This window comes from Oncorhynchus gorbuscha, linkage group LG08, assembly GCF_021184085.1.
Source record: "Oncorhynchus gorbuscha isolate QuinsamMale2020 ecotype Even-year linkage group LG08, OgorEven_v1.0, whole genome shotgun sequence".
Classification (NCBI taxonomy): Eukaryota; Metazoa; Chordata; class Actinopteri; order Salmoniformes; family Salmonidae; genus Oncorhynchus; species Oncorhynchus gorbuscha.
Genome location: NC_060180.1, coordinates 36,228,933 through 36,253,932, shown reverse-complemented (window position 1 = coordinate 36,253,932; position 25,000 = coordinate 36,228,933). Strand labels below are relative to the sequence as shown.

At 44.1% G+C, this 25,000-nt stretch overlaps 1 protein-coding gene across 1 annotated transcript in view; it reads right to left on the bottom strand.

The window, feature by feature from the left end:
• LOC124040846 (C-C motif chemokine 2-like) overlaps positions 1 to 11,780 on the bottom strand; it is an 18,920-nt gene extending 7,140 nt beyond the window's left edge. The window contains exon 1 of the mRNA XM_046357945.1: positions 11,562 to 11,780. Within this exon, the coding sequence (XP_046213901.1) occupies positions 11,562 to 11,646 (85 nt within the window). The 5' untranslated portion in view covers positions 11,647 to 11,780. The remainder of the gene's footprint in view (positions 1 to 11,561) is intronic.
• Positions 11,781 to 25,000: the final 13,220 nt, after the last annotated feature.

The window sequence follows — 25,000 nt, the reverse complement described above, 5'->3', positions numbered from 1 at the left end:
TGCTGTACAATATGATCTTGTTGCCATCTAATGCACATTCAGATGTCTTAAATCAGCACTGCAGAGCTCTCCCTGTACTCTGTCATGCCTTGATTGTATTACTGTTGATGATATCTGGAAATGTGCATGTACACCCTGGCCTGTCTAATGCTGCTAGCCCCAATCCTGACTTGTGCTCTGATATCTGCTTCACTGATCTCTGCTCTGCTCTCTCAAAAGTCTGGGTTTTCTGCACGTTGACACTAGAAGCATATTACCTAAAATGGATCAATTGAAAGCGTGTGTTCACAGCTCCAATCCAGATGTGTTGGTCATTACTGAGACGTGGTTAAGGAAGAGTGTTTTGAATACTAATGTTAACCTTTCTGGTTATAAGCTTTTTCTGCAAGACAGATCTTCCACAGGTGGTGGAGTGGCAATCTTTACTTTAGGATCACCTTCAGTGCTCAGTTGTCTCCATCAAGTCTGTCCCAAAACAATTTGATTTGCTGGTTTTAAGCATTAAACTTTCAAATAGCTCTTTGTTAACTGTTGCTGTGTGCTATTGTCCTCCATCAGCACCGGCCTGTACCCTACCTGCCCTAAGCTCTCTCCTTGCACCTTACACTAAGTCTGAATTTGTCCTGCTAGGTGACCTGAACTGGGACCTGACCAATTCCTAAAGCAATGGAACTCCCTAAATCTTTCTCAGATTATTACCAATCCCACAAGGCATGACGCCAAACACCCAGAAAAGGCTACTCTCCTCAATGTTATCCTCACAAATAATCCTGATTAGGTATCAGTCTGGTGTTTTCTGTAATGACCTTAATGATCACTGTTTTACAAGCATGTGTTCGTAATGTAGCTACTCAGTGGAAGGACCTGATTTGTCATAAACACTTACTAAAAAAACTTTAATGAGCAATGAGCAAGCCTTCCTTCATGAACTGACCTCTGTAAAATGGTATAGAATCAGCTTGATCCCCTCTGTCGAAGATGCTTGGACCTTCTTTTTTTGATATTTTCAGTGGTATTGTTAACAAACACGCCCCCATAAAGAAAATGAGAATTAAAAACAGGTTCAGCCCCTGGTTCGACTGTGATCCACATTAAGAATTACATTTGGCGAAAGGCTCGGCACACGCATACTCAGGCTGACTGGCTGTGAGAAATAAGGTGTCATGTTTTGTCTTATTTTGTCTTGTCATTTTGCTTTTCCCTCTGTTCGTTTTCCCCCTGCTGGTCTTTTTAGGTTCGTTCCCCTTTTTCTCTCTCCCTTCCTCTCTCTCTTCTCTCTATCGTTCCGTTCCTGCTCCCAGCTGTTCCTATTCCCCTAATCAATCATTTAGTCTTCCCACACCTGTTCCATATCTTTTTCCCTGATTAGAGTCCCTATTTCTCCCCTTGTTTTCCGTTCCTGCCCTGTCGGATCCTTGTCTATTGTTCACCGTGCTGTGTCTGTGTATCGCCCTGTCGTGTCGTGTTTCCCTCAGATGCTGCCTGGTGAGCAGGTGTCTGAGTCTGCTACGTTCAAGTGCCTTCCCGAGGCAACCTGCAGTTCAAGATCGAGTCTCCAGTCTGTTCTCGTCATTACGAGTGGAATTGTGCTTTATGATTGTATTTTTACTTTACTGGATTAAAGACTCTGTTTTCTCTCGCTTTTGGGTCCTCATTCACCTGCATAACAGAAGGATCCGACCAAGAATGGACCCAGCGACTATGGATTCTCTCTACTCTACTCGAGTTCCAGGGAGCGATGCTCGGCAGACACGAGCAGGAATTGTCTGCTGCTCGGCATGCCGTTGAGACCCTGGCCGCTCAGGTCTCCGACCTTCAGGACGGTGTCAGAGTCTTCGTCTCGTGCCACCAGCTACTTCCGGGTCTTCCGAGCCTCCGGAACCTAGGGTTAATAACCCACCATGTTATTCTGGGCAGCCCACTGAGTGCCGCTCCTTTCTCACCCAGTGTGATATAGTGTTCTCTCTCCAACCCAACACATACTCAAGAGAGAGAGCTCGGATTGCCTACGTCATATCACTCCTTACTGGTCGGGCTCGGCAGTGGGGCACAGCTATCTGGGAGGCAAGCGCTGAGTGTACTAACAATTATCTGAACTTTAAAGAGGAGATGATAAGAGTTTTTGATCGTTCAGTTTTTGGGAAAGAAGCTTCCTGGTCCCTGTCTTCCCTATGTCAAGGTAATCGATCCATAACGGATTACTCTAAGTTTCGCACTCTTGCTGCCTCCAGTAACTGGAACGAGCAGGCGTTGCTCGCTCGTTTTCTGGAGGGACTCCACGCTAAGGTTAAGGATGAGATTCTCTCTCGGGAGGTTCCATCCAGCGTGGATTCTTTGATTGAACTCGCTATTCGCATTGAACGACGGGTAGATCTTTCGTCACCGAGCTCATAGAGCTCGCGTTAACTGTGTCCCCCTCTCCCCGACACTACCATCTTTCCCCACTGACTCAGGTGTTGAGCCCATGCAGCTGGGGGTATTCATCTCGACTAAGGAGAGGGAACGGAGAATCACCAACCGCCTCTGTCTCTATTGCGGTTCCGCTGGTCATTTTGTCATTTCATGTCCAGTTAAAGGCCAGAGCTCATCAGTAAGCGGAGGGCGACTGATAAGCGCTACTAGACGGTCCTCTCCGTCAAGTAATGTACTACTTTAGGTCCATCTACGCTGGACCGGATCGGCAGCTTCCTGTAGTGCATTAATAGACTCTGGGGCGGAGGGCTGTTTTATGGACGAAGCCTGGGCTCGGGAACATGACATTCCTCTCAGACAGTTAGGGAGCCCACGGTCATGTTCGCCTTGGATGGTAGTCCTCTCCCCAGTATATTATGTGAAACACTACCTTTAACCCTCACTGTATCTGGTAACCATAGTGAGACCATTTTTTGATTTTTTGTTCACCTTTTACACCTGTTGTTTTGGGTCATCCCTGGCTAGTGTGTCATAATCCTTCTTTTGATTGGTCTAGTAATTCTATCCTTTCCTGGAACGTTTCTTGTCATGTGAAGTGTTTAATGTCTGCTATTTCTCCTGTTTGTTCTGTCCCCTCTTCTCAGGAGGAACCTGGTGATTTGACAGGAGTGCCGGAGGAATATCATGGTCTGCGCACGGTCTTCAGTCGGTCCAGAACCAACTCCCTTCCTCCTCACCGGTCGTATGATTGTTGTTCTGATCTCTTTAAGAAGCGTTTTGCATCCGCTCCTATCCTTGTTGCACCTGACGTCACTAAACAGTTTATTGTTGAGGTTGACGCGTCGGGGTGGGCGTGGGAGCCATTCTGTCCCAGCGCTCCGATACTGACGATGGGGTCCACCCTTGTGCGTATTTTTCTCATCGCCTGTCACCGTCGGAACGTAACCTAACCAAACTGCTCGCCATCCGTTTAGCCCTAGGCAAATGGCGACAGTGGTTGGAGGGGGCGACCGTTCCTTTTGTCGTTTGGACTGACCAAAGGAACCTTGAGTACATCCGTTCTGCCAAACGACTGAATGCTCATGCTCGTTGGGCGTTGTTTTTCGCTCGTTTCGAGTTCGTTATTTCTTATTGCCCGGGTACTAAGAACACCAAGCCTCATGCTTTATCCCGTCTCTTTAGTTCTGCTGTGGCCTACCGATCCCGAGGGGATCCTTCCTGTTGGGCGTGTTGTCGGGTTGACAAATTGAAAGACAGGTTAAGCAAACACTGCGTCGCCACGCGCTTGTCCTACTAACCTTCTTTTCGTTCCTGTTTCTACTCGTCTGGCTGTTCTTCAGTGGGCTCACTCTGCCAAGTTAGCTGGCCATCCCGGCGTTCGGGAGTACGCTTGCTTCTATTCGCCAGCGGTTTTGGTGGCCTACTCAGGAGCGTGACATGGCTGCGTGTTCAGACTGCGCGCAGAAGAAGTCTGGTAATTTTTTTCTGCTTCTGCTCCTGGTCTTGCTGGGTCTCAGTCTGTTCCCTGCCATCGCTTCTCTCCTGTTCTTGTTCCTGCCCTTGCTGTGTCTCAGTCTGTCCCTAGTTGTTACTCTCCTGGCCTGTTTGGTCCTGTTTGCTCTAAAGCTTTCAGTTCTCTACCCGTGTCTCATTTTTTTTTTTTAGAGTAGTACCCTAATCGTTTTCGCTACGGTCCTGAGGAGAGGAGTTGGGTTCTTTCTCGGGACGTGCTGGAATCTATGATTTCCTCCGTTGCCGCCAGTGTTCCTCCTCGAGAGCGCCAGGAGGCGCTCGGTGAGTGGGGGGGGTACTGTCATGTTTTGTCTTATTTTGTCTTGTCATTTTGCTTTTCCCTCTGTTCGTTTTCCCCTGCTGGTCTTTTTAGGTTCGTTCCCCTTTTTCTCTCTCCCTTCCTCTCTCTCTTCTCTCTATCGTCACCATTCCTGCTCCCAGCTGTTCCTATTCCCCTAATCAATCATTTAGTCTTCCCACACCTGTTCCATATCTTTTTCCCTGATTAGAGTCCCTATTTCTCCCCTTGTTTTCCGTTCCTGCCCTGTCGGATCCTTGTCTATTGTTCACCGTGCTGTGTCTGTGTATCGCCCTGTCGTGTCGTGTTTCCCTCAGATGCTGCCTGGTGAGCAGGTGTCTGAGTCTGCTACGTTCAAGTGCCTTCCCGAGGCAACCTGCAGTTCAAGATCGAGTTGTTCTCGTCATTACGAGTGGAATTGTGCTTTATGATTGTATTTTTACTTTACTGGATTAAAGACTCTGTTTTCGCCAAGTCGCTTTTGGGTCCTCATTCACCTGCATAACATAAGGCAAATAAGAAATAGGTGCACTCAGGTTATCCGGAAGGAAAAAGTTGTTAGCTACTTTAAGGAGAAGTTATCTCTCTGTTAGTCTAACCCAAAGAAGTTCTGAAAAAAAGGTTAAAGATCTGGAGAATAAACCCTCCTCCTCACTGCTGCCCATGTCCCTTAATGTTGATGATGTGGTTGAAACTGACAAGAAGCACATGGTTGATCTCTTTAGTCACCACTTCGTTTAGTCAGGGTTCCTATTTGACTCAGCCATGCCTCATTTCCCGTCCAACATTTCCTCATCTCCTACCCCTTCTAATGCGACTATCCCCGATGCTTCTCGCTCTTTTACCCCTTCCCCACTACAAAGTTTCTCCCTGCAGGCAGTCTGAGTCCGATGTGTTAAAAGAGATCCTGAAACTTGACCCCCAAAAAACCATCTGGGTTTAGACCCTTTCTTCTTTAAAGTTGATGCACCTATCATCGCCAAGCCCATCTCTGACCTTTTTAAGCTGTCTCTCCTTTCTGGGGAGGTTCCCATTACTTGGAAGGCAGCCATGGTTTGTCCTTTACTTAAAGAGGAGATCAAGCGGATCCTAACTGTTATAGGTATATTTCTATTTTGCCCTGTTTGTCAAAATTGTTGGAAAAACTTGTCAACTGTCTTTCTTGATGTCTATAGTATTGTCTCGGGTACGCAATCTGGTTTCCGATCAAGTTATGGATGTGTCACTGCAACCTTAAAGGTCCTCAATGATGTCACCATTGCCCTTGATTCTAAGCAATGTTGTTCTGCTATTTTTATGGAGTTGTCCAAAGCTTTTGATATGGTAAACCATTCCTGTCTTGTGGGCCGGCTAAAGAGAATTGGTGTGCTACCTCTCTCAAAGAGTGCAGCGTATAAAGTCAGAAAATCTGCCGTCTCAGCCACTGCAAGCCAGCCGCATAACACCCTGCACATCACTGCTGGCTTGCTTCTGAAGCTAAGCAGGATTGGTCCTGGTCAGTCCCTGGATGCTGCTGGAAGTGGTGTTGGAGGCCCAGTAGGCACTCTTTCCCAATGCCCCAGGGCAGTGATTGGGGACACTGCCCCATGTAGGGTGCTGTCTTTCGGATGGGACGTTAATTGGGTCTCCTGAATCTCTGTGGTCACATAAGATCCCATGGCACTTATTGTAAGAGTAGGGGTGTTAACCCAGGTGTCCTGGCTAAATTTCCAATCTAGTCTTTATACCATCACGGCCACCTAATCATCCCCAGCTTACAATTGGCTCATTCACCCCCCCTCCTCTCCCCTGTAACTATTCCTCAGGTCGTTGCTGTAAATGAGAATGTGCTCTCAGTCAACTTACCAAGTTAAATACAAATAAAATAAAAACCAAGGGAGTACCCCAAGGCTCGATCCTAGGCCACACGCTCATCTCAATTTAGATCAACAGCATTGCTCAGGCAGTAGGAAGCTCTCTCATCCATTTATATGCAGATGATAGTCTTATACTCAGCTGGCCCCTCCTGGGAATTTGTCTTAAGTGCTCTACAATAAAGCTTTCTTAGTGTCCTACTAGCTTTCTCTTCCTTTAACGGTGTCCTGAACAGCTCCAAAACAAAGGTAATGTGGTTTGGTAAGAAGAATGCCACTCTCCCAACAGGTGTGATTACTACCTCTGGGGGTTTAGACTTTGAGGTAGTCATCTCATACAAGTACTTGGGAGTATGGCTAGACAGTCGTTCTCTCAGCACATATCAACGCTGCAGGCTAAAGTTAAATCTAGACTTGGTTTCCTCTATCGTAATTGGTCCTCTTTCACCCCAGCTACCAAACTATCCCTGATTCAGATGACCATCCTACCCATGCTAGATTACGGAGAAATAATTTATAGATCGACAGGTAAGGGTTCTCTCGAGCGGCTAGATGTTCTTTACCATTTGGCCATCAGATTTGTCATCAATGCTCCTTATAGGACACATCACTGCACTCTATACTCCTCTGTAAATTGGTCATCTCTGTATACCCATCACAAGACCCACTGGTTGATGCTTATATATAAGACCCTCTTAGGCCTCACTCCCCCCTATCTGAGATATCTACAGCAGCCCTAATCCTACACGTACAACACCCGTTCTGCCAGTCATATTCTGTTAAAGGTCCCCCACACACATCCCTGGGTCGCTCGTCTTTTCAGATCGCTGCAGCTAGAGACTAAAACAAGATGCAACAAACACTCAAACTGGACAGTTTTATCTCAATCTCTTCATTCAAAGTCTCAATCATGGACACTCTTATATTGTTTGTACCATCTTTTGTACTACCATGTTGTGTTGCTACCATGTTGTTGTCATATTGTGTTGCTACCATGCTGTGTTGTCATGTGTTGCTGCCTTGCTATGTTGTCTTAGGTCTCTCTTTATGTAGTGTTGTCTCTCTTTTTGGGGATGTGTGTTTTATCCTATACTTATATATGTACACTTCCGGTCAAAAGTTTCAGAACACCTACACATTCAAGGGTTTTTCTTTATTTGTACTATTTTCTACATTGTAGAATAATAGTGAAGACATCAAAACTATGAAATAACACACATGGAATCATGTTGTAACCAAAAAAGTGTTTGATTTTATATTTGAGATTCTTCAAATAGCCACCCTTTGCCTTGATGACAGCTTTGCGCACACACTTGGCATTCTCTCAACCACCTTCATCTGGAATGCTTATCCAACAGTCTTGAAGGAGTTCCCCCATATGCTGAGCACTTGTTGGCTGCTTTTCCTTCACTCTGCGGTTAGACTTATGTATATAGTGTTGGGCCAGTAACTGAAAGGTTGCTATATTGGCTCCTCGAGCTGACAAGGTAAAAATCTTTCATTCTGAACAAGGCAGTTAACCCACTGTTCATAGGCTGTCATTGTAAATAGGAATTTGTTCTTAACTGACTTGCCCAGTTAAATAAAGGTTAAATATTATTATTTTTAAAACATCTGAATTTGGTTGAGGTCGGAGGATTGTGGAGGCCAGGTGATGCAACACTCCATCACTCTCCTTCTTGGTAAAATAGCCCTTACACAGCCTGGAGGTATGGTGGGTCCTTGTCCTGTTGAAAAACAAATGATAGTCCCACCAAGCCCAAACCAGATGGGATGGCATATCGCTGCAGAATGCTGTGGTAGCCATGCTGGTTAAGTGTGCCTTGAATTCTAAATAAATCACAGAGTGTCACCAGCAAAGCACCCCCACACCATAACACCTCCTCCTCCATGCTTTACGGTGGGAAATGCACATGAAGCAATCATCCATTCACCCACACAACGTCTCACAAAGACACGGCGGTTGGAACCAAAAATCTCCAATTTGGACTCCAGACCAAAGGACAAATTTCCACTGGTCTAATGTCCATTGCTTGTGTTTCTTGGACCAAGCAAGTCTCTTCTTCTTAGTGATGTCCTTTAATCGTGGTTTCTTTGCAGCAATTCAATCATGAAGGTCTGATTCACACAGTCTCCTCTGAACAGTTGATGTTGAGATGTATCTGTTACTTGAACTCTGTCAATTTATTTGGGCTTTTTTGGTACATAGTTTTGATGTCTTCTCTATTATTCCACAATATAGAAAATAGGACGAATAAAGAAAAAACCTCGACTGATAGGTGATCTAAAACTTTTGACCAGTAGTGTATATATATATTTTTAATCCCAGGCCCCGTCCACGCAGAAGGCTTTTTGCCTTTTGGTAGGCCATTATTGTCAATAAGAAATTGTTCTTAACTGCCTTGCCTAGTTAAATAAATGTGAAATAAATAAATAAATATCATTCTGAGCTCTCTCTTACCCCCTGCTGGTAGTGAACGTCTGAAAGGCAAGGGAGAGGGGGATAGAGAGCGCGGGAGGATTTCACGGAGAGGGGAAGGGGGGGTAGATATTTAATTAGCTAGAGAAAGAGAGAGGGGGATGTTAGACGGAGAGAAGAAAGATAGGTAGGTATTCTATTAGCTAGATAAAGAGAAACATATATATATATTTTTTAAACTAGGCAAGTCAGTTAAGAACTAATTCGTATGATCCAGGCACTTGTCATCTCCCGTCTGGATTACTGCAACTCGCTGTTGGCTGGGCTCCCTGCCTGTGCCATTAAACCCCTACAACTCATCCAGAACGCCGCAGCCCGTCTGGTGTTCAACCTTCCCAAGTTCTCTCACGTCACCCCGCTCCTCCGCTCTCTCCACTGGCTTCCAGTTGAAGCTCGCATCCGCTACAAGACCATGGTGCTTGCCTACGGAGCTGTGAGGGGAACGACACCTCAGTACCTCCAGGCTCTGATCAGGCCCTACACCCAAACAAGGGCACTGCGTTCATCCACCTCTGGCCTGCTCGCCTCCCTACCACTGAGATTAGTACCCCTTTAAGATTTAGATGCACTATTGTAAAGTGACTGTTCCACTGGATGTCATAAGGTGAATGCACTAATTTGTAAGTCGCTCTGGATAAGAGCGTCTGCTAAATGACTTAAATGTAAATGTAAATGTATTTACAATGACGGCCTACAAAAAGGCTAAATGCCTCCTGCGGGAAGGGGGCTGGGATTAAAAATGAAAAATAAATAAAAAATATAGGACAAAACACATCACGACAAGAGAGACACCGCAACACTACATAAAGAGAGACCTAAGACAACATAGCATAACACGGCAGCAACACATGACAACACAGCATAGTAGCAACACAACATGACAACAACACAACATGGCAGCAGCACAAAACATGGAACAAACATTATTGGGCACAGACAACAGCACAAAGGGCAAGAAGGTAGAGACAACAAAGCAGCCACAACTGTCACTAAGAGTGTCCATGATTGAATCTTTGAATGAAGAGATTGAGGTAAAACTGTCCAGTTGGAGTGTTCTTTGCAGCTCGTTCCAGTCCCTAGCTGTAGCGAACTGAAAAGAGGAGCGACCGAGGGATGTGTTTGCTTTGGGGACCTTTAACAGAATGTGACTGGCAGAACGGATGTTGTATATGGAGGATGAGGGCTGCAGTAGGTATCTCAGATAGGGGGGTGTGAGGCCTAAGAGGGTTTTATAAATAAGCGACAGGTATACAGAGATGACCATTTTACAGAGGAGTATAGAGAGCAGTGATGTGTCCTGTATGGAGCATTGGTGGTAAATCTGATGACCGAATGGTAAAGAACATCAAGCCGGTCAAGAGCACACTTACCTGACGATCTATAAATGATATATCAGTTTTGTGAAAAGGTCAGTCTTTCACGTTTTAGGGAAGACCCAGATGCATACAGTGTCGAAGTAACAAATGTTTATTACTAGAACAGGAGGCAGGCAAAACGACAGGTCAAGGACAGGCAAAGGTCAGAAATTCAGGTCAGATTCCAAAAGGTACAGAAAGGCAGGCAGGGGCAGGGCATTGAAAGGTTAAAAAAAAATCCAGGGTGGTGTGACAAGGTACAGAACGGCATGCATGCTCAGGGTCAGGGCAGGCAAAATGGTCAAAACTGGGAAAACTAGAAAACAGGAACTAGAAACAGACAGGAGCAAGGGGAAAATCACTGGTAGGCTTTACAAACAAAAACAGGAGACAAAGGGCTGTGAGACATGGGTTTGTTTCTAGACACATGAACGGTGGGAGGGTACGGGGCAACAAAACATAGCCTGGTTCCTCTCTAGGTTTCTTCCTAGGTTTTGGCCTTTCTAGGGAGTTTTTCCTAGCCACCGTGCTTCTACACCTGCATTGCTTGCTGTTTGGGGTTTTAGGCTGGGTTTCTGTACAGCACTTTGAGATATCAGCTGATGTACGAAGGGCTATATAAATAAAATTAATTTGATTTGATTTGAAAAGGCAAACAGCAGAGGGGCTAATAACCTTGGAGATGGGGAAAGGGCTGATAAATTGGGGTAAAGTTTGTGGGACTCCATCCGGAGGGGCAGATCGGGGGTGGACAGCCATACCATCTCCCCGAGACAATACCGGGAGACGGGATCCGGTGGCGGTCCGCTTGTCGTCGATACACGGAGATGGCCAGTAGAAGAGCCGCTGGCCATCTCTTTGGCGGAGGGTAGCTTGGGGAGAAGAATGAAGTGGGCGGCTTTGGAATACCGGCCCACTACTGTCAGGATGGCAGTGTTGCCATCAGATGGGGTCAGACTTGTGACAAAGTCCAGGGATATGTGAGACCAGGGACGTTGAGGGACAGACAGAGGTTGAAGGAGACCAGTCGGAGCTTGCCGATGAGTCTTGATCTTTACAGGTGTCTCGAGGAGTCAGGAACCATGGTAGGTCACCAAAAGTGTTTTCGCACAGATGCCAGGGTCTGACAGGAGCCCGGGTGGAAGGCACTCCAGGACCAAGGAATGGACCGCATCCTTGTACAGTATCTCATTCTCTCTCTAAATGTTCCCTCTCCCTCTTTCTCTGTCCATCTGCATCGTATCAGTCTATCTCTATCCTTCTCTGAATCCCTTCTTCACTCCCCTGTTTCTGCGTAACTGCTGTCTCTCTGGCCTTCGTCAGTTACAGAGGGAGGTATGATTAGTGGCTCGGCAGGCAGGGTGAGAGATGCAGTGTGAGATGGAGAGAAGACTGTCTGTCTGTTCTGAGATTCAACAGATCTGTCGATTATTCACCAGCCCGCTGCCTGGCTCAAGGCTAAACACACCACAGCTCACACACACGCACGCTGGCACTCACGCACGCACACAAGCGCCTGGCTTGCTGGTATATAGCTAATGGGACCCTGAGATAAGGTCAAGTTTAGTGGGGAAAACAGATGAAAAGTTGTTGATTCAAGTCCTGCAAGGGCTATACCCCCCAAATTCACTACAGTAGTAGACTGTACTTACCAGTGTCAGTGGTCGTTATTGAGAGAACGACAGTGAAGAGAGCGAGGCACGCTATTGTTCTGTGGCACAGCTGCATGGTTGCCATGGAGATGTTCTGTAGTGTTTTCAACTGTGTTCTCGTCTGATTCAGAAGGCTAGAACCGGCTGGAGGAGAGGAGATGACTGATCATTCTTGACCAGAGCCTTAGCTTTTAAACCCTAAAATTAGGAACCTGATCTGGTACGTCTGGATCTGTGGGGGGTTTTTCAGAGCGAGAAAGGGGTTGGCTGGGGTGACGGAGGATGGGGGGGAACACCCAACAAACTTCTGCTTAATCATACGTTTCCTGTAAAGATTGCGTAATCAAGACCATTGAATCAAAACAAACCCAGGATCAGGGTTTCAGGTCAAGTTCAGTAGTGAAAATCACATTAGTGGGTAGAAAGTGTCAAGTCCTTTCTACCATGATCAGATTGTGTCCACTGGTTGGTACTTGGGGTCTTTGTGTGTGTGTGTGTGTGTGTGTGTGTGTGTGTGTGTGTGTGTGTGTGTGTGTGTGTGTGTGTGTGTGTGTGTGTGTGTGTGTGTGTGTGTGTGTGTGTGTGTGTGTGTGTGTGTGTGTGTGTGTGCCACCGTGAGGGGACGGGGTCCTCAAGTGGGGAAGTCAACAGATGTGTTTGGGCTTTTCCCTTACCAGAAACCAAGTGCACCAGCCCCAGACCACACCAATCCTTTGGGGACGTTTGGTATGGTTGGCCTAGGGCAGGGAAGGGCAGATTTGACAGGGGTGGGGGACACAAAAAATCTGTAGTCATCATGACTGGCCCCCCTACATTGCGAGCAAAATGTTTTTGTGTCCCCCCTCTTGACAGCTGAGGTAAAAAAATAAATAATATATATATCTTAACTTAATTTCCTGCAATTCTACACATTTTGCTATTGGCTGGAGAGAAATGTTTGCAGTTTTTAATTTGATATCTGAGTGAGACTGACTGACAAAATATTTGTTTTCTTAGCCAGGTCAGTTTTTTTAACCTTTATTTAACCAGGTAAGTCAGTTAAGAACACATTCTTATTTTCAATGATGGCCTGGGAACAGTGGGTTAACTGCATGTTCAGGGGCAGAACAACAGATTTGTACCTTGTCAGGTTTGGGGTTTGAACTCGCAACCTTCCGGTTACTAGTCCAACGCTCTAACCACTAGGCTACCCTGCCGTCAGTAATTTGACCATAATAATAATGTCAGTGACTGACATAACAAGAGAAAAACAGCTGATACACAACCATATTAAGGAATTGCACCTTGTGTATTCTACTATTCTAACTCCCAACAGTAAGTTGAGACCCCGACTGAGTAAAAAATAAATCATTCCAATGATCTGAGGGCATTCAAATGGTCGGCGAGCGGCTAGTTGCTCATCCCTGGACTAGGGGAAGCTTCTTACCACCACCAGCATCTTATCAGGCAGAAAGGTTAACCACAACAGGGAATATTGATGATGACTTTTTGCAGTGTGCAGACTCCACTCTCCTGTACTTCAGATCGCACTTTTGGCAAAAATAGGAATTGAGCGAAAATATGCCTTTTCGGATAAAAAGGCAACTCATAATATATCCAGAAACATATTGCCTAAAGCTATTGAGATGCATCCGTCCCATTTATTTCCTTAGAGACAGCTCCGTGTCTGTGTTACATATGAGTTTGGTGTGACAGGAAACAGGTAGATGGTGTGGGTATTGAGTCATGTTTGGACCCATGGGTTGGGTAGTCATGCCTTTCAGGGCACGGCCTGTCTTCAGACTGCATTGGGCAAGGTGTTGTTGTGGTCGTTCAGATAAAGTGCACCCTGAAATAGTGAAAGACAAATGACCAAATGTCTTGAATTCATGTTTGAAAATGCAATTATTCTCTAGTTCTGCATTGTGATTCCCCCTTCATGAAAAGCAGAAGTAGGCCGAGACTTTACCAGCAGTTTGGTCATTCAGATCCGTTTATCTGAATGAAGATGTAATTTAAGCTCTTGCCAACGTCTTACGTTTATGAATTAGAAAGGAAAAGAGAAACTGTAACAACAGACGTCCTGCTTTTTTTCATGCATTCTCTAAATCCCCGTTCATAATCCAGAGTTTGATCGTTGCCAAGTTGTTGGAGCTTGACCTGTCTCTTACCTGGGAATGTCATGCTGGGTTTAGTTTAGATTTGTTATCTTTGTAAATACAGTGTACCCCCAAAAAAGACATACTGTAATATGTGATGTCGTATGCCTACGGAGCTGTGAGGGGAACGGCACCTCAGTACCTCCAGGCTCTGATCAGGCCCTACACCCAAATAAGGGCACTGCGTTCATCCACCTCTGGCCTGCTCGCCTCCCTACCACTGAGGAAGTACAGTTCCCGCTCAGCTCAGTCAAAACTGTTCGCTGCTCTGGCTCCCCAATGGTGGAACAAACTCCCTCACGACGCCAGGACAGCGGAGTCAATCACCACCTTCCGGAGACACCTGAAACCCCACCTCTTTAAGGAATACCTAGGATAGGATAAAGTAATCCTTCTCACCCCCCCTCCCCCCCTTAAAATATTTAGATGCACTATTGTAAAGTGGTTGTTCCACTGGATGTCATAAGGTGAATGCACCAATTTGTAAGTCGCTCTGGATAAGAGTGTCTGCTAAATGACTTAAATGTAAAATGTAAAATGTATGCTGTCTCGCGAAGCCTGTGTCAATGACTGATCATGTCCAACGTTTCTTTGGCTGTGTGAACCTCTCACCTACTTCAGTCAAGGAGACTCTGTATTAATATTTAGTGTGTAGCATCCATCTGACCTGACCTCTAACCCGCTCTACAGTCAGAGCTCTAGAAAACCCTTTAGTGACTGATGATGATGTATCATAACTAATGCTGTGTCATGGAAAGTATGTTGACCTGCAGCTCAGTTGGTAGCTCATGATAGGGCTTGCAATGCCAGGATAGGGGGTTTGATTCCTGGGACCATTTGTACGTACAATTATATGCTCTCATGACGTCACTTTGGATCTGCTAAATTCATCTGCTAAATTGCGTATATTATAATATTATGATGATGATTATTATTTAATTGATGTCTGTCTAGTTGGGTAAAATTCCACCTAGTATAAAAACAATGGACTGCGTGACTTGTTTTAAGTCATTTTTACATGGATTTGTATATTGCCAGTATAGCTAACAGTGACATGATCCACCTGAATGGCTGATGGAATTGGAATTTGTGGAATGAGGGGGAATTGAACTAGAATTGCATTTGTGGAATTAACCCCAAACCTGGTTGTGTTATTTACTTCTCTGCCCTTTTCTGACTATCATGTGCAACCTTTCAACAAACCTTTACTACATTCAGGTTGACTAGGAGTTTAAGTTATCTGTCGATTGGCCTATCTCAGCCCAGAACATGGCTTAAAGAGAACTAGTTTGGAAATGACTATCATGTGCAACCTATCACGACTTCCGCCTATTGGCTCCCCTGCCTGTTCGGGTGGTGCTCGGCGGTCGTCGTCACCGTCCTACTAGCCGCTAACGATCCCTTTTTCGTTTGTCTGTTGGTTTTGTCTTATTAGTTTCACCTGTGTGTATTTTGGTTTAATTAGCTTCCCTATATGTAGTAGTTTGACCCGCCCTTGTTTTGTGCGGGATTGTTTTTTTTGTTACTCTATTGGTTGTAATTTCATGTTTGTATTCTCTGGACTGTTTGGTCCTGTGTTTGGGCTGGTCTGTTTTATGCGCCCTGTATGTTGGCGTGACCCGTTTTGTGCCGGAGAATAAATGACAATTTACTGAACCCTGCTCTCTGCGCCTGACTCCAACCCACCACTCCTAGTAGGCTGTGACAGCAACCTTTCATCAAACCTTTATTACATTCAGGTTGGCTAGGAGTTTAAGTTATCTGTCGATAGGCCTATCTCAGCCCAGAACATGGCTTAAAGAGAACTAGTTTGGAAATGACCATCTCCATGCTTACCCATTCATTTGCACCCAAAAATGTGATGGAGGGAAGGACAACAGAGAGAGAGGGGAAGTGATGGTCAAAGTTTCCCCATGCCTCTCCCACCATAGGAATCCCCAGACAGACAGAAATAGAACAGACAGGGAGATACAGTCACAAAGTCTGTTATTTGATGCAATATAGCCATGGAGAACATATATAAAATATGTTAAATATGACTTAGCTAATATAACCTGGTGGCACATTAACATAGATCTAGCACTAAGGCTATACTCTATTTGTCTCTCAGCTGCAGAGCAAGCCCCGGGCTTAGAACAGAGGCCTGTGTTTGTGTGTGGGCAATGTACAGTGTGTATTTTTGATCACACATGGGCTGTGATAACGGACGACAGAGTTCCAGTCTCTCCTACACATTGTGCTCACCCTATCAACATGGCTGCAGAGATAGGAACGTCCAATCGTTGCCACATTTGCTTTCTTTAAGAATAAGTAATGGTTAAAAGCCAGGGCAACAAAAAAAATAGGCCTGGCATGAAAATAGGCATGAATGATCAGTTCCCTACGGAGATTACAGAACAGCTCAAAGTTCTGTATCCAATCTTCAAGCAGAATAGATCGAAAGGGAAGCGTGTAGCTCTCGTAGTCGATTAACTGTATATTGACAGCCAAATGTTCCCGAGACACAAAGACTACTCCATGGCTATTCTAAACAATACAAAGTTCTCATAGAGGAGGCAAATAATGGAACACCCAACAGTATCCATGGTATGGATAATAATAATAATGATAATACAAAAATAATGATAGAAAAGCAATAAATACAATTATTGTTAAAGAAATAAAGTACAACTGCACTGTACCTTTCAAGATAGGGAATGTTGTAAAAAATATATATTTAAAAAAATCCATTTATAGTATTTATAGCATTAGAAGAAAGGATAAATGGCACAATAACACATCTTCAAATATGACTGATTGGAACACAAACGACTAATTCAAGGCGGTGGAGATAAAAACACAGCAGACAGAAGGCGCGGTATGTGGGTGTGTGTGGATGTATCGTGATGGAAGGTCTGGCGTGTGTTTTTGGTGTTTGGAAAAGTGTGGCGTTAAGTGAGTGAGAAAGGAAATGTTTGCACATCCTAGAGTCATATTTGAATGCATACATTATATTTATTTTTTTAATAGCTATAATATTGCTATTGAAAAAAAACTGTATATATTCAAATATCTTGCATATCTTTCGTTTCCATCATTAACAATTCATATGCGTAGTCATGTCAGCAGTTTGTGCAAAGGATTGTTACCTAAGATATGTATGTATTTATATGTATACTTATGTGTATATCTACAGTTGAAGTCGGAAGTTTACATACACCTTAGCCAAATACATTTAAACTACATTTTTCACAATTCCTGACATATAATCCTAGTAAGTCTTAGGTCAGTTAGGATCACCACTTTATTTTAAGAATGTGAAATGTCAGAATAATAGTAGAGGGAATTATTTATTTCAGCTTTTATTTCTTTCATCACAATCACAGTGGGTCAGAAGTTTACACACACTCAATTAGGATTTGGTAGCATTGCCTTTAAATTGTTTAACATGGGTCAAAAGTTTCAGGTAGCCTTCCACAAGCTTCCCACAATAAGTTGGGTGAATTTTGGCCCATTCCTCCTGACAGAGCTGGTGTAACTGAGTCAGGTTTGTAGGCCTCCTTGCTCACACATGCTTTTTCAGTTCCTCCCACAAATGTTCTATAGGATTGAGGTCGGTGCTTTGTGATGGCCACTCCAATACATTGACTTTGTTGTCCTTAAGCCATTTTGCCACAACTTTGGAAGTATGCTTGGGGTCATTGTCCATTTGGAAGACCCATTTGCGACCAAGCTTTAACTTCCTGATGTCTTGAGATGTTGCTTCATATATCCACATAATTTTCCTTCTCATGATGCTATCTATTTTGTGAAGTGCACCAGTCCTTCGTGCAGCAAAGCACAACATGATGCTGCCACCCCTGTGCTTCACGGTTGGGATGGTGTTCTTCGGCTTGCAAGCCTCCCCTTTTTCCTCTAAACATGGTCATTAGGGCCAAACAGTTCTATTTTTTGTTTCATCAGACTAAAGGACATTTCTTCAAAAAATACGATCTTTGCCCCCATGTGCAAACCGTAGTCTGGCTTTTTTATGCCAGTTTTGGAGCAGTGGCTTATTCCTTGCGTTAAGAGGCTCCTCTGTCCTCCATTCGTTACCTGTATTAATGGAACCTGTTTGAAGTTGTTATCAGTATAAAAGACACCTGTCCACAACCTCAAACATTCACACTCCAAACTCCACTATGGCCAAGACCAAAGAGCTGTCAAAAGACACCAGAAACAAAATTGCAGATCTGCACCAGGCTGGGAAGACTGCATCTACAATAGGTAAGCAGCTTGGTTTGAAGAAATCAACTGTGGGAGCATTTATTAGGAAATGGAAGACATACAAGACCACTAATAATCTCCCTCGATCTGGGGCTCCACGCAAGATCTCACCCCGTGGGGTCAAAATGATCACAAGAACGGTGAGCAGAAATCCCATAACCACACGGGGGGACCTAGAGAATGACCTGCAGAGAGCTGGGACCAAAGTAACAAAGCCTACCATCAGTAACACACTACGCCGCCAGGGACTCAAATCCTGCAGTGCCAGACGTGTCCCCTGCTTAAGCCAGTACATGTCCAGGCCCGTCTGAAGTTGCAAGAGAGCATTTGGATGATCCAGAAGAAGATTGGGAAAATGGCATATGGTCAGATGAAACCAAAATATAACTTTTTGGTAAAAACTCAACTCATCGTGTTTGGAGGACAAAAAATGCTTAGTTGCATCCAAAGAACACCATACCTACTGTGAAGCATGGGTGTGGAAACATCACGCTTTGGGGCTGTTTTTCTGCAAAAGGACCAGGACGACTGATCCGTGTAAAGGAAAGAATGGATGGGGCCATGTATCGTGAGATTTTGAGTGAAAACCTCCTATCAGCAAGGGCATTGAAAATGAAACGTGGCTGGGTCTTTCAGCATGACAATGATCCCAAACACACCGCTCGGGCAACGAAGGAGTGGCTTCGTAAGAAGCATTTCAAGGTCCTGGAGTGGCCTAGCCAGTCTCCAGATCTCAACCCCATAGAAAATCTTTGGAGGGAGTTGAAAGTCTGTGTTACCCAGCAACAGCCCCAAACATCACTGCTCTAGAGGAGATCTGCATGGAGGAATGGGCCAAAATACCAGCAACAGTGTGTGAAAACCTTGTGAAGACTTACAGAAAAAGTTTGACCTCTGTCATTGCCAACAAAGGGTATGTAACAAAGTATGAAGATAAACTTTTGTTATTGACCAAATACTTATTTTCCACCATAATTTGCAAATAAATTCATTAAAAATTCTACAATGTGATTTTCTGGATTTCTTTTTCTAATTTTGTATGTCATAGTTGAAGTGTACCTATGATGAAAATTACAGGCCTCTCTCATCTTTTTAAGTGGGAGAACTTGCACAATTGGTGGCTGACTAAATACTTTTTTGCCCCACTGTATCCCAGTCCGTGTGATCAAAACAATCTTGAAGCATGAATTCCGATTGGTCAGCCCAGCGTTGAATAGTTTTAACACGGGTACTTCCTGTTCAAGTTTCTGCCTACAGGAAGAGAGGAGCAAAATACCGAAGGGAGGGCGGTGTATCTGTACTTTTAATCAAGTATGACAATGGGGTACCTTACCAGGTTTGAGGTTTGTGAACACGGTCTTTTACTAAAGCAATTGAAGTCCACTCCAAAGTCCACTCATGCTAAAATATTGGCCAGGTTCTATATAAGCTCTTCAGCACTTACTGCACAGTACAGAAATAAGCACATATTTACATCATGAAACAAAACCTTTTTCTGGAACACATATAGCAATTACAGGGCTGTAATGAAATGAGATGAAGTCGTTGTTTGGATTTATATTTCATGTTTATGCGAAGTTATTCATATGGGACAATGGGATTTGACCTGATGTGATAGTGGTTTATTGTGTTGTTAATAATTAAAATACATCATGACCACCAGGGGACAAAAGTTATGATATTATAGTTTTACTGATTTAACGTAGAAAAAAAAGACAAATGTAATGAACATTTAAGAGGTATCAGAGTAGGTCATAGATACAAATATAACTTTAACACAGACAAGCATGTTATTTACATGAACACTACCATTCAAAGGTTTGGGGGTCACTTAGATATGTCTTTTGTTTTTGAAAGAAAAGCACATTTTTTTCCCCTTTAGAATAACATAAAATTGATCAGAAATGCAGTGTAGACATTGCTAATGTTGTAAATGACTGTTGTAGCTGGAAATGGCAGATTTGTTATGGAATATCCACATAGGCGTAGCTTCAAGCATCACTCCTGTGTCCCAATGGCACGTTGTGTTAGCTAATCCAAGTTTAGCATTTTAAAATGCTAATTGATCATTAGAAAACCCTTTTGCAATTATGTTAGCACAGCTGAAAACTGTTGTCTGATTAAAGAAGCAATAAAACTGGCCTTCTTTAGACTAATTGAGTATCTGCAGCATCAGCATTTGTGGGTTCGATTACAGGCTCAAAATGGCTAGAAACAAAGTACTTTCTGAAACTCGTCAGTCTATTCTTGTTCTGAGAAAGGAAGGCTATTCCATGCGAGAAATTGCAAAGAAAATGAAGATCTTGTACAACGCTGTGTACAACTCCCTTCACAGAACAGCGCAAACTGGCTCTAACCAGAATAGAAAGAGGAGTGGGAGGCCCTGGTGCACAGCTGAGCAAGAGAACAAGTACATTAGAATGTCTAGCTTGAAGAAACAAATGCCTCACAAGTCCTCAACTGGTAGCTTCATTAAATAGTACCCGCAAAACACCCGTCTCAACGTCAACATTGAAGAGGCGACTCCGGGATGCTGGCCTTCTAGGCAGAGTTGCAAAGAAAAAGCCATATCTTAGACTGGCCAATAAAAAGAAAAGATTAAGCTGGGCAAAAGAACAGACACTGGACAGAGGAACTCTGCCTAGAACGCCAGAATCCTGGAGTTTCCTCTTCACTGTTGACGTTGAGATATTTCTGATCAATTTGATGTTATTCAAAAAACAAGGAGTTTTTCTAAGTGACCCCAAACTTTTGAATGGTAGTGTACATTCTACTCATTTATCATGGCCGCTGTTGAAGTCAGCAGGGATGTGTGGGTTAAATGGTATTCAGATTAACCACTTGACTGTGACATGAACTTTCATTGCATTCCTTCAGCTTAAATACACTTCTACCCATATTTCTACCCTGGGCATCTGTTGCCAGGGTCGTAACCAGGGTTCGATTTTTAGTGAGGTCTGGATGCAGTCGATAAGCTTCAACTTTTAAAACGTTTCTATACAAATAAAATGTAATTGTATTTAGAGAACTGCAAAAACAAGCCAAATTGACCCCAGCCATGATCACCTTGGCTGCAGTAGGTTCATTCACCTCAGTCGATCTACAAACACAAAGCCTATTAGCTACACAAGTGTAATGTTACATCCCTGAAAGGGGGGAAATATGAGAAAGGATTCACACTGACACATAGCATCAGCGATGAAAGGAAAACATATGACATGATTTGAACTGTGTTGTTTGCATTTTGATTGCATGTTAATGTAAGTCTAGGCCTATATGGAAGAAAGGCCATGTGGAGATGTACATTCTAGTCATTTATCAGAAGGTCTGGAGAAATGTATATAAAAACTAGGCTACATTCCACAAAGGTAGGCGAGGCAACGTACTGCACCACCATCATCCCAAGAGGCCTGAACCTTTCGAAAGGGAGGAAATATGAGAAATGGTTCACATTGACGAGTGTGCTGCACTATCTGAGGCACATTGAGCATTCATTGCATGTTTTTGGCCTCTCTGTGAGAGAGGAAAACCTATGACTCCTGGTTGAGTGGACAGACAGAAAGAGAGACAGGCAGGCAGGAGGGTGGGCAGTGTGAATGTGTGTAATAAAACAGCTTAATAACACTGCAGTGGTAATTACACTTCTGTAGAGCAGCTGCGCGTGAACTATTATAACAGTACCAAAGCACTGGCTGCCTCCTGCCCAATGACTATTCCACAGATTGTAAGTGGCTGTGGAGGTGCAATGTGATGCTCCTACTTCACACTGTAGCTAGTGTGTGTGTGTGTGTGTGTGTGTGTGTGTGTGTGTGTGTGTGTGTGTGTGTGTGTGTGTGTGTGTGTGTGTGTGTGTGTGTGTGTGTGTGTGTGTGTGTGTGTGTGTGTGTGTGTGTGTGTGTGTGTGTGTGTGTGTGTGTGTGTGTGTGTTGGGGAGTGTGTGTGTGTGTGTGTGTGTGTGTGGGGAGTGGGGGGGATAAAGAGTAGACAGAGAGAATAAAGAGAAGGGGGAGAGGAAAGATAGTAATGGGAGGGGGAGTGAGGGAGGGGGGGAGAGGTAGATATTATCTTAGCTCAATATGGGGAGCTAGACTGTAGAGGTTGGTGTTATCAGTTTTGTGAAAAGGTCAGTCATATAAAAGGAAAATAATTACAAAATGTTAGTCTGGGAGTTTTCATTTCTAAAGAACATTTTGCTCTAAGCTTAATCAACAGACAACACACTGACTATCCATGTACAGTATCTAATTCTCTCTCTAAATGTTCCCTCTTTCTCTGTCCATCTGCATCGTATCAGTCTATCTCTATCCTTCTCTGAATCCCTTCTTCACTTCTCTGTTTCTGCGTATCTGCTGTCTGTCTGGCCTTCGTCAGTTACAGAGGGAGGTATGATTAGTGGCTCGGCAGGCAGGGTGAGAGATGCAGCGTGAGATGGAGAGAAAACTGTCTGTCTGTTCTGAGATTCAACAGATCTGTCGATTATTCACCAGCCCGCTGCCTGGCTCAAGGCTAAACACACCACAGCTCACACACACACACACAAATATACAAAAATAAGACTCATAAATATCAAAAAGAAGTAACAAAGAAACATTTGTATTGATTTGGCACTCGAGCATCAATACATTACCCATCCCCCAACACTGTTGACCAAGAATCAAGACTACACTACCCATCCCCCAACACTGTTGACCAAGAGTCAAGACTACACTACCCATCCCCCAAAACTGTTGACCAAGAGTCAAGACTACACTACCCATCCCCCAACACTGTTGACCAAGAGTCAAGACTACACTACCCATCCCCCAACACTGTTGACCAAGAGTCAAGACTACACTACCCATCCCCCAACACTGTTGACCAAGAGTCAAGACTACATTACCCATCCCCCAACACTGTTGACCAAGAGTCAAGACTACATTACCCATCCCCCAACACTGTTGACCAAGAGTCAAGACTACATTACCCATCCCCAAAACTGTTGACCAAGAGTCAAGACTACATTACCCATCCCCCAACACTGTTGACCAAGAGTCAAGACTACATTACCCATCCCCCAACACTGTTGACCAAGAGTCAAGACTACATTACCCATCCCCCAACACTGTTGACCAAGAGTCAAGACTACATTACCCATCCCCAAAACTGTTGACCAACAGTCAAGACTACATTACCCATCCCCCAACACTGTTGACCAAGAGTCAAGACTACATTACCCATCCCCCAACACTGTTGACCAAGAATCAAGACTACATTACCCATCCCCAACACTGTTGACCAAGAATCAAGACTACATTACCCATCCCCCAACACTGTTGACCAAGAATCAAGACTACATTACCCATCCCCCAACACTGTTGACCAAGAGTCAAGACTACATTACCCATCCCCCAACACTGTTGACCAAGAATCAAGACTACATTACCCATCCCCCAACACTGTTGACCAAGAGTCAAGACTACATTACCCATCCCCAACACTGTTGACCAACAGTCAAGACTACATTACCCATCCCCCAACACTGTTGACCAAGAGTCAAGACTACATTACCCATCCCCAACACTGTTGACCAAGAATCAAGACTACATTACCCATCCCCCAACACTGTTGACCAAGAGTCAAGACTAAACCAATTCACCTTAGTGTTGTGCAGACTGGTTTTATATTATTCTTAATGATTTCGCACAAACCAGAGGAGAAAAATGCAGCAATATGTCTGTGAAGCTATTTATTCACAGTATTATGAATGAATTGTGGTTGATTTTGTAGCGTTTCGTAGTGTGACTGATTCGACTAATTGCATTAGTACTGTACAAAGTGCATGTGAGCACAAACACACCTGAAGAATCCTGCTGGGGAGAAGTGGAAGCAAATTGGTCTTCATCCTCATCCTCAGGCTCAGACAACATTTGTGAAGACACCTGTGTGGCTGATGAGGTGGATGGCTCCTCATCCTGGCCAGTGCCAGAGGGTGCTCCAAAATATTTCAAAAGTGCCCCCTATCATTGAAATACAGTATATGAGTCTGACACCCTAAATCCATTTGTTGCACAATTGAATATACATGTTATGCAGGTGAATGAGGACCTCAAAAGCGACTTAACAGAAACAGAGTTTATTCCAGTCTTTAACAAAAACGATAATCCTGGATACTATCACAGGTAAAGTCAAAACAGGAAAACTGAAACCCTCTAGTCAGTAGAGGGGAACAACAGGAGATGCGACCACAGACTGTAGGTCGCTTCGGGAAGGCGCAGGCCGTAGCTGATATAGACACCTGCTCACACGCAGCATCTGAAGAAGGCAAAAACACGACAGGACGGAACAAGGACACAGTACAGCAAACAAGGATCCGACAAGGACAGAAGCGAAAACAGAGAGAGAAATAGGGACTTAATCAGAGGGCAAAATAGGGAACAGGTGTGAAAGAGTAAATGAGGTAGTTAGGAGAATGAGGAACAGCTGGGAGCAGGAACGGAACGATAGAGAGAGAGAGAGAGAGAGAGAGAGGGAGAGAGGGAGGGGTAGAAAGAGGGAAAGAACCTAATAAGACCAGCAGGGGGAAACGAATAGAAGAGGAAGCACAAGGACAAGACATGACAATCTATGACAAAACATGACAATACATGTCATTATGGCACAATTTATCAAAATGTCAGAATAGGAACCAAATGAACCATACAACCTCCTTGGCTAATTCAAGGCATAAGACACCCCAAAAGACTCAATATATCACAAAAGATGCAAAATATCAGCAGAATAGAGATGTATTTTAAGTTAGCCGACAGCATTGGAAATTGCCCTTAGTGAGCTCAGGACCTCGTCAATACAATCACAGAAAAACATTATGATGTCACCTCAATGACAGCTAACCAAATCAATAATATGCTAGTTAGGTTGTAATCGTTTTGCTGCAGGCTACAGACATTATCATGATGAAACTGTGTGACATTATATCCAATGTTATGCATGCTAGTTGGACAGAAAACGGAATATTGCCGCCCTATGTGTAATAGCATAGCAAGCGACATAGCAACATAGGCTAACTAACATAAGTGT